General features: G+C 40.3%; 1 protein-coding gene across 1 annotated transcript in view; it reads right to left on the bottom strand.

Annotated features, from left to right (window-relative positions):
* Nucleotides 1-923: 923 nt before the first annotated feature.
* The window catches only part of LOC119909671 (NT-3 growth factor receptor-like), a gene marked incomplete at its 3' end in the record, with an annotated part of 34,715 nt that continues 17,672 nt past the window's right edge, over nt 924-17,966 (bottom strand). Inside the window, exons 4-5 of the mRNA XM_038727886.1 lie at nt 14,705-14,877; nt 924-1,167 (exon numbers count right to left, since the gene is read on the bottom strand). Coding sequence (XP_038583814.1) covers nt 924-1,167; nt 14,705-14,877 — 417 coding nt within the window. The remainder of the gene's footprint in view (nt 1,168-14,704; nt 14,878-17,966) is intronic.

The following is a 17,966-nucleotide window of genomic DNA, read 5'->3' as shown; positions in this document are numbered from 1 at the left end:
AGAGCTGACATTGCCATTATAAATATACAACAAATTCAATCCAAACAACTCAACATTAAAGTGCATTAAGGTGGGGTGAGTGCACATGAGCAATATAAACAAGGGATAAATAATGTATTATGATGTCTGTAAAACGGAACCACTGAACCAGTTCACTGCTGTTCAGAATTAAAATAAATAAAAAATCAGTCAGTCTTTTCTGTTGCTGTACCAGCGGCCCTGCTGGGACATTGGAGCAGCCAATAAAAAGAAAACAGTCCACAGAAGCTACTTAGCAGGATGGGACTCAATGGTGTCATTGACATTTACTGCCAAATACAAATTATTCCCCACCATGCCAATTACAGTGCTGAGAGAGTCTCCTGAAAATCTCTCTGAGCTGTTACCATCGTCTAACAGACACACCTCTTCTACATTGGCAGGAAACGTATCATTAAAATATTACAAAACCTTAAAAAAAAACAGCCGCAGGCGAAATAATTTAGAGAAACTATACAGTGAATCATAATGTGACAGTCAGTCTCCTCTCCTGCAGCTATCTACACTAGTAGAATACAGTAAGTTATTCATCCTCTGTCCACTGCTGACATATTGAACAAATCTTAGGCTATTAGGTGAGTCTACTGGTGATGACATGTAATTTTCGTCACATAAATATAAGTCATGCTGCTTCGTAAACATTATTTTGGTCATGAACATCAAAATCAGAAGAAGTCCAGAACTATAGAAAAAAAAGAAACCATCCATGTGTCTCTTTGTTTATCTTGTTACAGACTACTCCAGACTACGGAGGATAAAAGTAAACAAACTGTAGTGGCATCTCACTTGTAAATGCCATAATAAATGTAAAGGATTTGACCTTTCAAGCATCTTTGACCATCTTTGGGTCAAAAGTGTTCAATGTAGGAACAAAATCTTCTTACCCTGTAATAATCTGTGCTGTAAATGTCTCTGGACATGCCAAAGTCTCCTATTTTCACCAGAAGGCCATTCCCCACCAGGCAGTTCCTGGTTGCCAGATCACGGTGCACAAAGTGTTGAGACGCCAAGTAGATCATCCCAGCTGCAATCTGACTAGCTATGTGAAGCATCTGGGACAGACCCAGCTCCCCATTGGTCTGCAGAGGCTGTCCATCCACCAGGATCATGGCGTCTGGCCCATGAGCTCTGAGGAGGAAGTAACAGAGTCAGTTAAAAGCTCAGGAAATATTTCAGATCAAAAAATATACAGTCAGCCCTGACAATGGTCAGCTGATGTAAAAGGTCATACTGCTGATTTTGCATGTTGGAGCCCATTAACTCCAAATTGTGTATATTGCACATGACTGCTGACTATTTTCAAATGCATACAACCAGTTTTATGATTGATTTCCTTCCTTCAGGCAGCCATAGATTTCATGTCATTTCATCAGTATGAAAATCAACTTGTACACCCTTCAAACTTGTTAACCCCCTTGGGTCTACGGCATCTTTTTTCTTACCTCTTTTAGGTTCACCTTCTGGAATAATGCTTAAATAACCTCTGTAATGCACAATCGAGTAATATACATCTTTTTTTTTTTTTCAGGACAACCTAGGCTAACAGAATTTGTAATGTAGTTATGTCCCATGAGTGTATAAATACATTTTTTATAAGGACAAAGAAATTTAAACCGATATTGAATCTCACAAAACTTTATTCAAACTACTCTGGCAATAAAAATGACAAAGAGTTTTGAATTTTGAAAATAGTTTTTATCAGATTTCTTTAACTCTGAAATATTGATATTAGTATCAATCTAAAAATCCTTTACCAGACGCTCTAATCAGTATGGTATGTGTAATTAGTAGAGCTGAAACCAGTCTGGCCCATCAGTCTGAAAAATAAATGCCAGTGAAACAGTTTAGAATTTTGAAAATTGTTCTCCCAAGTCTTGGCAATCAAGGAAAAATTTTTGCTTTGATCCTTTGGAGCTAATAAGTAAACCATCACCGTAAACTATTTCAGCTAATTACATACACATAACAATCTATAAACTGAAGGATACACTAATAGATAAAGATGAGTTTGCCGTTGGGGGAGGAGGATTCCTTTCATATTCCTGAACACGCCACACACTACTTCATTTAATTTTTATTACAGTTCAGTTGTTTTATTATCAAACATATACGTGTCCACATGCAGATGAAGTGAAATTTTTCAAGCCTTTTTTCAATTTTGTGATTATGGCTTACAGCTCATGGTAATCAAAACTTCAGTATCTCAAAATGTATTAGAATTTTAGAATTTATAACACAGAAATGTCAACCTGCGAAGCGCTCTCTAATCAGCTAATTAACTCAAAACACTTGCAAAGGTCTCCTGGGCCTTTAATCTCTCTGTCTTTTTTAGATGCACATGTATCTTTGTTGTCTGTAATAAAAAAAATCCTAACTCAAAGCTATTTCCACAACTTTTAACTGTTTCCTTTTATCTTCTTCAGTGAATTGAACTTACTCAGGTTTGAAAAAGACGGCATGGTGTCCTGTGAAAGCTCCAAAAACAGCTCCTAAGTGAACCTTTAGGTTAGAATATTTTCCAATGGATCGCATGAAGCAATTATCAAATATTCTGTGGCATTTATGTTTTTGCTTATATTTTTTTATTTGTTATTGATGCTAATTTCATAAAGGCTTGCTAATTAAATGTTTTCATTACATGTGCTGTTATGTTTTCCACTGTAAAATGTCATGGTCAGCGCATATCATGATCATATTTCTAAAAAATAACCAAAACAAGGGGTTCTTATCAAATGCTTGTTTATGGCATGTGTTTATGCTAATAAACCAATACTGGCCAACATGTTTTTTATCAGATTTCTTTAACTCTGAAATATTGATATTAGTATCAATCTAAAAAATCCTTTACCAGACGCTCTAATCAGTATGGTATGTGTAATTAGTAGAGCTGAAACCAGTCTGGCCCATCAGTCTGAAAAATAAATGCCAGTGAAGAGGAAGCTTGTTGTGTCTTATTGTGTGCGTGCGTGTGTGTGTGTATGAGCACACTAGGTTGGCAGGCAATGGGACATCAACAGTGTGTCCTTGGTGAGAAGACAAGTTGGTGTACTTCTCAATTTAAATCCCCCAGGACAAACTGTCCCACTGGATCTCAACACATTCACAAAATGTCCACTATATGATGATTTATCAAACAATAACTCAGTGTCAGTGACACTTCTGACTGACTCAGAGTTGTTACTGTGTCAATGATGTAGCACAGTGGTGACCATTATGTTCAAATAGTGGTGATAGGATCAAGAGACATACAGAGGGAAAGAGAAGAAGAAGTGTGAGTTGGGCTGTAATGACCTGTGTAGTTAAATACAAAGTGAACCCAGTAGTCAATCTGTGTGTGTGTGTGTGTGTGTGTGTGTCTCTGTGTGTGTCTTTTCAGCTTCACTGACTTTTAAGTCTCTAATGGAGGAAGATATGCCAGTAAAGTGGCAGCTCGGTGTGTGTCTATGTGTGTGTATTTGAGCATGGTAGTTTAGAGGGCAATGGGTACCGGCTAAATTAGCTGTATGTCCTGGAAGAATTGATGCCAGCACGTTAATGGAAACACAATTACTGAGCTGAAATTAGCATCCGAGGCACAGAGAGACTCACTGAAAACTGTCCCATACACGCATGCACGTGCACGCACACAAACACACGTTTAGAGTCATACGTAAGCACTGGCAGACTTCACTTCCTGGCGGCGGACTAAGTACCAATGTTCTATTCTGCGGGGCAAAGCATCCTGGGAGCAAATAACATCTAATCACAGCAGACATAATGCAGCTCATTAGCTTACCAACCGCAATTTACAATTTAGGCATTTAGCTTGTGCTCTCATCCAGAGCAGCTCGCAGTGAGTGAGCAGGTAGGGCTGCAGAGTCTGACTCAGATTGGAACCTTCTTTCATGAGATAAGTGAGGCAAGGACCTCAGGGGGAAAAATGTCTCATGTAACGGCTTCCAAATTCACAGCTCATGTTGTGAATTGGTTGTATGTTCAGTCATGCATTCTTTATATTTGGGAAGGCCTCTTCAAGCATTATTTCAGACCACTGCATTCACTATTGGGACACTTAATTACAGAGAGTAATCCATTATATATTAGATGAGCAATTAAAGTCATGCTTTCAATAACTATTCACTAATGTTTCAATATTACAGCATCTTGTGATACATGCCCAGCTGCTCACTTACCAACCGAAGCTGCTGTGGTTGAAGCTAAACAATTAAACTCTTTATTTACAGGCTTATGCAAGAGTCACTACATGTCACATGCAGTATTTATCTTTTCAGGACTGGACTGACCACTGAGAAATGCCATCCATTTGAAATTGTTGAGACAACCCTGTCTCTCAGAATTTACAGTACTTGATGATTTTGACAAATACAATTTGGGGCAATAATGGAATGCGAACTTTGACACCAGAGACTGTGGCTTGCTTCCTGCACCCCAGGAGGCCTAGTTTTAAGCTGATGATACACAGAGCAACTTCTAGAGCAATCGTGCAGGGCAACGTTGCCATCAATGGTAATGAGTAAAGATTACTACCGTCATCCCCCTTCCCCCAGCACTCCGCCACCCGCCCCGTCGCTATCCGTTCAAACGTCGGTCTTGCCACTAGCAAGATTGCTCAAAAAATTGCCCCGTGTATCATCAGCTTTAGGCTACAAAAGCCCAAAAAATAGTTAACTTCTTTTTAATATATTTTGTCCCTAGTATTGTTTTTCTTATTATTATTTTCATTAATGGTGAAAATATTTTGATGTTGTGCCACCACCAGGACTCCCATCATGCTTTGGGCGTAGTAAACAGGAGGTGTACTGTTGCATTTAACTCAGTTAATTAGCTGTGGGCTACACCAGAGCCCTAAAACAATGACTGGATTACTCTGATATGGAAGAAAATGTCTGAATGGAATGATTTTGAGGTAATATCTGAAGTCCTAAGGAGCATCATTTTGTTGTTTTTTTCTATACAGATTCATGAATATTTATCCCCAGCAGACTTCAGAGACGAATTAATGTTTGCAGCAGTGTGTGAAGGATGTCTGTGTGAAGCTGGACTTCCTGTAATGGCCACTAGATGGTGTCTCTATCTCTGTGTAAAGAGACTGCAAAAAGTTAAGGAACGTTTGGTATATTTATAATATAATGTTTAAAATATTCTTTGATGAATTAAATGTAGTTGCTGCTAACAAAACGTTCAGGATTTTGGTTTCAAAGTCAAATCAATCAGAAGCTTTGCTTCTCAGGAAACAATGTCTCACATTCGATACAAAACAATGTCTAATGTATTCACTAGTGTAAGACGCCAACTGGCCTGTCCTAACTTCCTGCTAATTATGTTTCTGCAAACACATTCATGGCAACGTCATCTAGTTGCTTACGTCTTTGTTTTACTCCAGTGTGCTAGCAAAGCTGTCAGCTCAGTGTGTGTTTGGACCCCAGATCCAACAGTTCACAGTAAACTGAATGATTCTCCTCAGATATCCTCAGCTGCAGCATAGAACACAGTGGATGGAATGACTCTCTGCTGATTCTTGTTTGTCTCTCTGGCTACAGCTTTGTTCTCTCAGGCAGCCTCATCAATTAATCACAGAGGATCTAGACAGCCTGCACCGCAGTGAGGCAGGACACTAACAGAGACACAACAGTAGGGTCAACCAGCCTGTGGGCCAAATCTTGCCCTTCATCAAAACTATTTCAAATCAGGGCGCAATGAATAGAAATTCTGAGAAATGGTATTAAGAATGGCTCTGAACTTCGACTTCAAGTCAAAAAGAAAAGTTACTATTTAGGAGAGTGTAAAAATACTTTCAGACAAATGGTTATGAATGGGCCTGTATTTTGAATGTGCGGCAGCAGGGGTCGATTCCTTATTTTAATATTACTCTTTTAACAACCCCAAAGTATTTCATAGCCTGGCCAGTGTAATAATTAATGAGATTTTTAACTAATTGTGAGCATTTGATTGTATTTACATTGAATTTATGTTGAATTTACGTATTATGTCATGAATTGGATGCCTCTCGTGTGGCAACAGCAGGCAGGAAAGACTGGAAGTGGCAGAGTCTCAGTAGAGACACAGGGCATCGGTGGGGACAGCCAAGCTGTTTCAGATGTCCTGCCAAGCCCAGTAAACTTCCAAGTCTGGAACAACAGTGAAACTCCATCATGCTCTCTATATTCCGGAAGAGGAATGCTGGAGCACATCCTCAGTAGCAGCCTGAAAGGCCTAAGAGAAGTCTGCTATCACTGGTGCTATGACCAGGTGCTACAGGAAGCACCTCCATGACCAGATGAAGCTCATTATCTTCAACGGGATGGAGAGCAGCCCAGACTGCAGCCAAGGACATCATCAGGCCTGCTCACCACTGCTTCTGACTGGGAGCTATAAGTCGATCTGGGAAGGCAGCTTAAGTTAAGCACTCAAAGAGCTTTTACACTACATCGCATTTACCATTCACACACTGAGCCTAAGTTCATACACCGATGGAACAGCCACCAGGGGCAATTCAGGGTTTAGTATTTTGTGACATGCAGCCTGGAGGAGCCGGGGATCGAACCGCTGATCTTCCGATTAACAGGCAACCCGCTCTACCTCCTGAGCCAGATGTCGAAAGACCTGACACACCCTATGACCTCAGATAACATCAGTGAGGATGTTTTCCAGCGCATTCCACACACATCTGGACTGGTTTGTACTGATTAAAGTTTTTAAATTGACACAACCATGAGAGACACTTGAGCATACAGGGCTGCTGTTCTCTCTCTCGCTCTCCATCTCTGTCTAACCCTAACACCCCCCCCCCCCCCCCCCCCCAACACACACACACACACACACACACACACACACCTGAATTCACATCTCAACACATCTCTTTCAAACTTTTATTCTGTCCTTCTTTGATTTATTTGCATTTTAGAAGTCACGTTTGTCGGTTGAATGAAAAACATCACCAGCAGCAGATTATATCAGCTGGAGCTAATTCCTGTTCATTTGAATTAAAACGTTGGACCATTGTGAGCGTGACTGTGGCGACTCTTCTCTAGAGATATGATCTAGCTGATCATTTTTCGTCAGTTTTAGGAGAATCTCCCAGTTAAGAAGGAAAGTTAACCTTTCAGGCATAGCACGTCAATATTTCAAGTTAAGTAACTTCATGATCTGCATAAGGACATCCAGTATTTGGAGCAAGTGGTGTCAGATACAAATTAATCAACAATTATATCTCCTGCTGCTAATCTCATTTTCAGGTTGAACGTTAATTACTCTGTCACCTGTCTCTGGCTTCCCAGCCAACAAAACGTGATTACAGATCTAAAGTCAATCTTTTATTTTTAGGTATGTATAACTTTAGCTACTTGCAAATGAACTGATCCTCATCATCCTTGGACCCACAAAGGGTTCAGTATACTCATGCATTATTAAAGCAACTATATATTTTTATACTAACAATGTATCAAATGACAATTTGAAAGGTGTCTCTAGTAGTGACACAGTGACAATAGAGTTGGTAGAGCTAAAATAGAGTGAATATTGGACTTGCATTCATCAGGTAGACAGACATACTGCTCAAAATAAAGGATAGGGTTGCTCTGTGTCCGTGGGATGTGTAAATGAGCTTCTGTTTGCTAACAGGTTCTGAAATCTGAATTTTACATAAGCTGCTGTGTAGTACAGTTCCAGTGTTAGTCTGTCACTTGGTTAAACAGCCTCATTCATCAATCACTGTAGAACACGCTTGTATGGCGCATGACACAGCTCTAGCAAGGCATTGACTATGGTGACAATATTTGATTCCAGAGCAGAGTCCATTTATATTTATAACTTTATAACAGGCAGCTCACGAGAGACTGCCTGTCGGGAGGGTGGGGGTTTCACCTTAACAGAAGGAAAGTGAGGGCGTAAAGGAAGAAGGAGTGGTGCTCAACAAGGAGGTGGTTGTAGTCTGGTGACAAGGTTAAAATTAAGGCATCAACCAGCAGTAGTTCACTGAGACAAGCCTATCCATCACTCAGTGTCCACAAGCTAACACACTGCTCTCTGTGCCACTCAGAGGCCTGGCAGCTCTGGGAAAACCTCTATAGTTTCTTTGTACTTCATGACCTCATGAGAGAAAAATTGACATTTTTGCAGTATTTCGATCACTGGTCAGGAGCAATGAAGGTCTGAAATCTCTCAGTGAAGTCAACAAAAGTCAAAGGAAGTCAAGTCAAAATGTCAAGACAGCTGACAGGTGAGTAGGACACACCAAGGAACAAACTCTATAGCACTAGCATTTTAAATATCTAGGGCAATACTGCTCATAAAATTTTGATGCCAGTACCTGTTGTGAATTATTTTGGAGCATTATAGCCTAAATTGTTATCATTAATTAATTACTAGAGCAATGGTGGTCTACATTGTCATCATTTAAAGTGTTATTTTATAGTGTAAAGTTAGGATCACAGTGTTAAAGTGTGTGTGCTCCTTTCTGTATCTAACTGCCCAGGCTCAGCAGTAGCACATGTGTGTGTGTGAGCAAGTTCGTGTGCTTTGGGCAGATTTTGTGCAAATTGTATTACAAAACATACAGTCCATCACAGTAAGAATGTCCTGTTTCTAGCACAGAGCACAAACAACACCAGTTTATTCCACAAAAGTCAGGTTATGGATGAAATGGCATGATCAAGCAGAGTGCATGCAAAAGACACAGAGAGGAGGAGCAGGCAGTCAGGGACTTTCCCACCAAATGCTTAGGCAGGTGAAAATCTTGGACTTTCCCAGACTCAGGTGCAGTAGGAAAGAGAGCCAAGAGATGATGTGAAGCCAAGAAACAGAGCTATAAAAGGAGGTCCAAAAGGAGGTGAAAGTCAGTCGTTACATGGTTTTCATGTGGACTCGGGTCTCTGTTCTGGTAACAGAATGGGACACTATTTTGCACCAATCTCTGACACAATTATTCCAATTGGTGTCTGTTTTTGTTGATAATAAAAATGTTGGTAAAAGTTCAAGCTTTCTTATCTGGCCCAAGTCATGAATTTTTACACGACATACCAGTACTATGACACTGCTGTAATGGGAAATAGTAACAGACTATTATGCTAAAGAGCAGCTAGTCCAGGTCTGACAACCATTCACGGTGGAAACTTCACGAGTATTTACCTGTCGGTCTGTAAGCAACACCATGTTTGGCGAGGAGAGGACGCGCTGGGGCTTTCATCCCAGTGGACGATGTGGTGAACGGACTCACCGACAAGCAGAGACAAGTTACCTGCGCTAGATTTTGATACAAGCATGCTTATTGGCTCACTGACACTGATGAGATGTACTCCTTAGCTGCTCAAATTTGGTAACGAGTGACAAGGTGTTTTTTTATATGAGCAATGAACAGTCTGTGATTTCTCTGGGATAGTGTCTGCCCCTCCATTTGTTTGGGTCCGTTGCTTACTGTTCACTGACTGTAAACACACCTACCAGTTAGACAATTGCATTCCAATATTTCACCTGATCATCTGTATCTCCAGAGCTTTCAGCATGCCTTTTCCTCTTCCCGGTCTAGCTGCAGATCTATGCTCTCTTCAAAGCCGCCAGACTCCTTTGACAAAAATAGTAATTTTATCTTGCAGAAAATTGGGGTTGCTGGTCTAACCGCTACCTCACAGCAGTACATTGCTTAGCTTCTGTGCCTGAGTCCTGTCTGCTTCTCCAAACTGGGGGCGGACTATGACTGCAACCAAAAGAACCCTTTCTGCAGGTGAGTTGTTGCAGGAAACACCGTGGAAATAAGGGAGAGGAGTTTGTTGTGTACAAACAGGAGCTGCTAGCAAAACTTTATTTCCTAACGCTACTTAAACACAACAGACTCCTCTCTCCAACCCTGAATTTCTACTGTTACTGTTTCTGGTTAAAGATAAAGAATGTTACAGGGAGTCACACATAGGGATTCTTCCCATGATGTTGTCAGACACCTGGAATAAAAATCCTGCTTTGTAGTACAGGGCCCTGGCCCATGTGCCATAATGTTTAAGATTTTAATAGCGCTGTGATGAATCCAATGGGGTGATGGCAGAAAGGAATGGCGTGACAGTGCTTAGCTGAGCCATGTGATTGGTCAGTCAGCTGTGCGGGGGTGAGATAGTAGGCAGGTTTTGAAGTTGTCTCTCAACATTTTTCAATCTTCACACAAATATTTCACTCACAGTTCAGGATAACCCTATAAATGTCTTCCAGGAGAGACTGTGAGTGTGCTGTTATCTCCATATTAAACAATACTGCGTGTTGCCCCCCCTCTGTAACAGCCGACTTTTCACTCTGACTTCAAGCGTGAATGTTCAGGACAACTATAATTACTTTTGTCAACTTTCTTTCCTAGCATAATACCATATACCACATTTACATCCCTCCTCCAACATGTTCAATTAATGCTATGGACAGTTTGTCTTATGTTACAGCTCCATGAGCAGCTGCTGTCTGTTGGATCAGAGGCTTCTGTTTTGGTTGATTTGATGATGTATTTGCAATGTCCCCTCTTTGTGTCCTCTCACTGTCTCGCTCTGCTCACCTCAGCATTATTTCAGTAAACCCTCGGTATACTTTATGCTGATACAACAGTCATGCTGTAGATAGTGTAATGGTCTTCCTGTCTGAGCACCTCATCATGTCTGACATGCTTGTAAAAGCAGAGTTACATCTTCACTAACGACTTTTTGTTTACTTACTGCTTTGTGGGTCTTCCAGCCCTGTTCATCCAGTAAGAGCACATATCTGAGTTTGACTATTTGGTAGCTGAATGAAGCTCTTTAGTCAGACCTTCACTTCAGCACATGCATGCGTGTACCACAAGGAGGGATTCACAGATCACGCTGCCATTTCAACATGATTAAATCTCTAAAAGTAGGTAAGTTAAATGAAAACCAGTGTGGACATGTGTTTCATTATAATGCAATAACGCTATGTTGAGAAAGTCTCGAGATGCGAGATGATTTTGATAGCCGGGGAATTTGGAGGCTAAGTCAACACCTTGAACTCGTTGTGTTCCCCAAACGAGTGTTGTAGTACTCGAGACCGGTCTTAAGACCACTTTTTGATGGTCTTGGTCTCATCTCGGACTTGACCACATTACTCGGTCTTGTCTGGGAATTTCAACAAATTGCTTATTTATTTGTTAACATCCTAACAGTGATTGGATGTAAAACTTAAAATGCAACCAATAACCCTAATTAAAAATGTGTTACCGTTAACGACTGTCCCTGCGATGGTAAGCGTGGAAAAGGAGTGTTGAAGAAAGACGCTTACTTTGATTTCAGCTCTTAGTGTTTGTATGTGGGTGTTTTAATGAGAATGTGGATCTTTCAGATCAATTTGAGAAGCACCTATGATCTTATTCCACATTTTATTGTGTGTCATGTAATGTGGGGAACTGGTCTTGGTCTCCCTCGGTCTTGGTCTCAACTTGGTCTCAGTCCCTAAAAGTCTTGGTCTTGTCTCGGTCTCGATAAACTCTGGTCTTGGTCTTGACTTAGTCTTGGTTTGGGCGGTCTTGACTACAACACTACCTCAAACCATTCCTGAACCATTGCTGCTTTGTGGCAGGGCGCATTATCCTGCTGAAAGAGGCCACTGCCATCAGGGAATACGGTTCCCATGAAAGGGTGTACATGGTCTCCAACAATGCTTAGGTAGGTGGTACGTCTCAGAGTACCATACAAATTAATGCCAAGGTTTTCCAGCAGAACATTGCCCAAAGTATCACACTGCCTCCACCAGGTTGCATGTTTCCCATAGTGCATCCTGGTGCGATGTGTTTCGCAGGTAATTTACACACACGCACCTGACCATCCACGTGAAGAAGAAAATGTGAAGGAAAAATGGTCCTTTCTTGGACCACTTATCATAGGTACTGACCCCCTGCAGACACCCCACTAGAGCTGCAGTTTTGGAGATTCTCTGACCCCGTCGTCTAGCCATCAAAATTTGTCAAAAGTCTCACTCAAATTCCCATTTTTCCTGCTTCTAACGCATCAACTTTGAGGACAACTTGTTTACTTACTTTACTACAGAGCTAATTTAAACACAGCAGTATTACCCAACATTGTTATTATAGAGGGCTCTGTTCCTTTAAGGGGACAGTGTTTTCATAGTTTGTTTGGAATGTACATTAATCAATCAGAGGTGAGACATATTAACCTGTTGCATTTATTTATCTGCTTCTGATTAGTCCATCAAGAGAGACATCGCGTTTCTAAAAGGTATGATTGGTTAGGGGGCGTGACTAGCAGGCAGAGGAGTTAGAGGAGCAGAAAAACATAAGAGACATGCGGGAGAAGAAGACACTGTAGTGTGAGTGTGCAACTGTTTGAGTGGCGAATAGCTAGAAACCAAGATGAGTAATAGACGTACAGACCCCAGGGTTAGCCTGACTCATTTATGAGAAGTGTGTTATTTGGCTAAAAGTCTGTTCTAACTTCCGCCGGTAGGCTACTTATCACTGAGACTGAGTTAGGAGTTTTCTCCTCTTCTTCATCATCATCACTGGGACTGAGAGTAGACTGTCTCCTTAAACAGTAGGAGACGCTTGAACTGTTCACCATTGGTGAGTAACTCATTGGTACCCTGCTCATGGAGTGAAGGGGTCATCTGCTCCACTGTGAATTGTCATTCAGTGCACTCAAGCTGCATTCAGGCCTGCAACGGGGGGCTGCTTTCCCTTAACCCCTTGACGCCTGAATTCTTTTACAATAAATTTTTTTTTTGTGTTTTCAGTTGCTTTCAAGCTGATGTTGGGGCGACTGTGGCTCAGGAGGTAAAGCGGGTTGGCCGTTAATCGGGAGTCATGTCCTCAGTGTATGAATGTATGTTTCTGTTTGAGAAGTTAAGCTCAGTGTATAAATATGAGTGAATGGTGAATGCAGATGTAGTGTAAGAGTGCTTTGAGTGGTCGAAAAGACTAGAAAGGCGCTATACGGAGCATTTACATGTTAAATTAAGTGAAGATTGTTAATTTGTCTATGGAACATAGAAAAGATATAAATTCAGGTATGATGTAGGTATGATGCAAACAGGCATAAACGAGAAAGCAGGGCTTGCAAAAGGTTCCTAGGTACATATCGAATATGCACAAACAGGCATTGGGGGAATTCATGCGCTATCATGCCCTGCAGTCTGAAAGGAAGAGGTGTGATATTTAAGTGTTTTAGTGCAGAGTTAAGTCTCCATCAGTAGTCTTAGTGGTACAGCTTGACATATCAGTTTTACAGTTTCAGGGGAAACAAGTGGACTGTTGTATGTTTCGATTTGTTAAGGTAATTTAAGGGATGTCAATTAGAACCCAAAAGGTGACTTTATTTCATTTTATTATTTTCTATCTTTATTTTAAAAAACTTTGGTAAATAAATACTGCCATTCCATCTGATTTACCTTCTTTGTCACTGTTACATACACAATTTAAAGCAGAGGATTTTCAGGTTTAAAAGGTTAAAAATTACACACAAAAATTGCACCATTGTATGTAAAGTTGACAGTTTTGATAAAATGTTCCTAAAGTATAAAATGGTCAAAAGCAGCACAACTGCTTTTAGCCTACTATAGGGTGCAGATTACTGAAAAGATCCCAGGGCGCTGTATCTCATGCTGACACTGAGAAAGCGCTACACACTGGTATAGCGGTGCTCAGCTCTAAACCTAAACCAAACTATAACTCATTTGAAAGCCTTGTTCCTGGTCTTTCGCACCCAAGTTGGAAATCACTGCAACCAATTCTCTTCGTTATAGTGTACCGAGCACCTGGCCCGTACTCTGAATTCTTATCTGAATTTGCAGAGTTTTTGTCAACTTTAGTCCTTAAAACGGACAAAGTTATTATTGTAGGGGATTTTAATATTCATGTGGATGTTAAGAATGACAGCTTCAGTACTGCGTTTATCTCTTTTGTTAGATTCAGAGTGTTCATGAACCGACTCACTGTTTTAACCACACCCTCGACCTTGTTTTGGTGTATGGTATTGAAATTGAACATTTAGTGGTGTTCCCACAGAATCCCTCTTTGTCCGACCACTGTTTGATAACTTTTGAGTTTGTATTGCTGAACTACAAAACAAAATTTCTATACAAGATGTCTCTCTCTCTCTCTCTCTCTCTCTCTCCCTCTCTCTCCTTTTACCCCAACCGGTCGAGGCAGATGGCCACCCACCCTGAGTCATGGTTCTGCTCGAGGTTTCTGCCTCTTAAAAGGAAGTTTTTCCTTGCCTCTGTCGCCTAGTGCTGCTCTTGGTGGGAACTGTTGGGCTTCTGTAAATAACATCATAGCTCTTTTATGAAAAGCGCTGTGAGATAACTGTTGTGATTTGGCGCTATATAAATAAAATTGAATTGGTATATACCCTATATATTTTATTGTCCAAAAAAATAACTACATTACGCTCAAATAGTACATTCAATTTGTGTATTTAACAGCCTCCACATCACTAAACACTTTAAAAGTACATGTTAACATGTACATGTGAAGGTACATAATATCTGGACAAAAATTGGTTTCCACAATAGTAATGGAAAATTCCATGCATGAGTTTTTTGTGTAGGGATAGATGAAATTCTACATTATTTTGGTTACTACGGTGATTATAGGCCATCACTCTGGTCACTTACAGCAGATGCACTCACACCACACCTTCTCCACCAGCTGTTGTTAGTCTTCTGAACTCACCTGAGAAACTTATTGAGATCTCCATGCTTCATGTACTCAAAGACCATGATGAGAGGGTCTCCGTCCACACACACTCCATAGAACTTGACTATGTGCTCGTGCTGGAGGTTTGTCAGCAACTCAGCTTCACGCTGGAAATCTTTCCTGGCTGCAAGAGTGGGGTCCTTCAGTGTCTGGAAAGAGAGATAGAGCGAAAGAGTTGCATTGCTAGCATGATTGAGCATGCCCATAGTAGTGCACACGTGACACAGTAAACAGCTAGCCAACACATAGCCACCTGTATGTACTGTGTGTATTTGCCGGTCGTCAGATTATGTGCTCACTCCGATGTCATTACCATGACAATGAGCTTTCATCACTGCTCACTGACATGCGAGCATAATTGCTACTACAGCAGCCAAATGTTGTCCTTAACATTTTTAAGGACAATTTAAACAGTTTTAACAAACAAATTTTCAACAAGTACATTGTAGCAAAGTTTCATTTCTTGTGTTGTCACATGAAAAGATACATGAAAATATATAGACAGTTATCTGTAGATAGTTCCATAATTAATGTGTCACAGAAATATCAAAGTATAGCTTATATACCTAAATAAATACTACAGTATGTGATGCTCAGTTGGGTTCTGGGTAATACATGCAGAGTATGTGCTTTCACACCTAACCGGTTTGGTTGCCTGGTAAGTACAGTTCATGATAGCAGATATGTGATTTAGCATGTTTTCAAAAGCTATTCTAATAATAATCCATCTGCTGCTGTTGAAAGGTGTTCAGGAAGCAATCTTATCATTGATCTGTGTAAGCATGTATATATTTATGCAAATAATTTAGTAAGTGGGAGGTCAAAAGCTGTTACAAATGTTGTACTTGTACTTTGTGTGTTTAGTGGTCCCACAGTAATCATAACTGTACATGATAAGCATTGTCTTATCTGGTGCCCCAATCAACAGCCTGACAGAGTGGGTCAGTGCTTTCCAAAGCAGTTACAAATGACAGTCCTAAAAATTATTCATATAACCTTTATGGTTAGATTTAGGTACAAAACATAATGAGTTAAAGTTAGGGAAATGTTGTGGTCAGGGTTAAAAGAAAACATGTTGACTCTATATATATATATATATATATATCTCATAATTCACAAATCTGCTACATGTCCTTGTCAGATGTGTGTATGTAAACAAAGGTCATTTTTAGTGCAAAACCACTTTACTTAACACATTACGATGGTATGATTATTATTTTGGTTTGCTGATTACTTTTTTGTCAGGATAGAGCGTGCGCAAAGCAGGAGAGAGCCCAAATGCAAGACACTAATTGCTGAGGTTTAGTTCCAGGGTTTTTAATCCAAGGCAAGAACTGGTAGTGCAGCAACTGGCAGAACACTCATTATATGACAATGACCAGACGGGGACTGAACAGAAAACCCAAACATATATACACCAGGGACTAACGAGCAGGGCAGGAGCAACACAGGTGAGAGGGATCAAGGCCAACGAGGCAGGCAGAGAGACAGCAGGGGAAAACAGAGAGACAGGCAGGCAGGCAGATTACTGAGGGGGAACAGACAGAACACAAGTTACTGAACACTAAACATAGGCCATATCAAAATAAGAAGTAACAGATCAGAATAATTATAAATAACAAACTAATCCAGACACAGGCAGAGAGATCACAAAGAAACACCAACAAGGAACACAGACTGAAGCTAAGATTAAACAGAACAAAGAGCAGACAACACCCAAAATAATGCAAACACATAAGTAGGAGCAAATTAAAAAGACATAACTAAGGTACAGAACTCAATGTAGGGCCAAACCTAAGAAACAAGACAGACAGGTACAAAGTGAGCTAAACAGAACCTGTAAATGAACAATGAAATAAACAAGGCTAAACAGAGAACACAAGACAAGAAACAAAGCTCCAAAACACAAAACATAGACCAACTGTAAACAGTAGGGAACAGAGACAGGACCAACCCGGAAACAGTACAACACTAAACATGGAACAGAAAGAAATAAGGAAAATACCAAAACAACACTAAATACCAGCTGACAAATAATAACCAGATATATAATAACCCAGACTAAATAACAGATACCAAACTGATAAATAAGTAAACTCACAGATGACAGAACTGACAAGAAGATACAAAACCTAAACCCCGGAATCAAGAACCAAAACCCAGAAACAGAGAATCCCAAATCAAAACAATGCGAAGGCACGGCCAAAATAATAACACAACCCCGACAGGATCCAGGACAGGATCGTGACATTTTTAGGGATTACAAAAATTCAAAACTGACATGTTAGTCTCTGTCTGCGTGTTGTTTATACGTTCTGATAATGCTAATCCAACACATCTTTGTAGTAGCGTCCATGTTAATTCCACATTCTGACTTAAGAGCACATGAACACACACTGAACAACTTCACAAATGCACCGTGAGCCACTGGTTGCAATTTGCAGCCCTCACCACTTGATGCCACTAAAACTTACACACTCAACCTTTTTTTTTTTTTTTTCTGTTCCACATGAGTTTGATTGAATTTGGAGTTTGTTTGCAACCTGATTAGTCTGATTGTCTGACTGCTCATGTTTCTTGACTTCATTGTAGTGCTGTGTTCCAGGGTTCACCATTTAACTTGATGAGTACTGTGTTAAACCAGAATTACCAGAATTACCCTATGTGGTAACCACCAACTGTTCACTTGCATGCAACCAAAGCCATTGTGGTTCAACAGCATCAGCCAGTGACACTGTTTAAATATATTGTGTGCAATGAAGAATATCACATGACTGACGACTTCCAAAGATTCCAAATGAGTCATCTTTAACATTAGTTGGTTTCACAATGGTAAAGGCAGTTTTGGGCAGTTATCTTCTTTTTTTTTATTATGTACAGATTTGTAGGCATTCTGTTATCTCAAACGGCTTGAAAAATGGTGCAAATAGCTGCTGTAAATGGGGAAAACCAGATATATTAGATGGCAACATTTGGATTGGATTTACAGTTATGGAAAAAGTCATGTTTGAGAACATTATTAAAAAGTTTTATTATTTGAGTGCTCTATCTCAGTAATATGAGTGTTTCAGTATGACCCACTGCTTAATTTCATGTTGGTTATTTTACCGTACGAATGGTTTTACAAACCTGGCTCAGACTGGTAACCTCTGGTTTGTAAGATCTGTCTCTGTTTAAAGATGATTTTTGGCCTCTTCCATGTGGATGCTGTGGGTGGTTTGGGTCTGGTGTTCAGAAA

This window comes from Micropterus salmoides, unplaced genomic scaffold, assembly GCF_014851395.1.
Source record: "Micropterus salmoides isolate LMB-PRFRI ecotype aquatic unplaced genomic scaffold, ASM1485139v1 Ms_hic_scaffold_1811, whole genome shotgun sequence".
In the NCBI taxonomy this organism is placed as follows: domain Eukaryota; kingdom Metazoa; phylum Chordata; class Actinopteri; order Centrarchiformes; family Centrarchidae; genus Micropterus; species Micropterus salmoides.
This window is presented reverse-complemented; position numbering and strand designations above follow the sequence as displayed.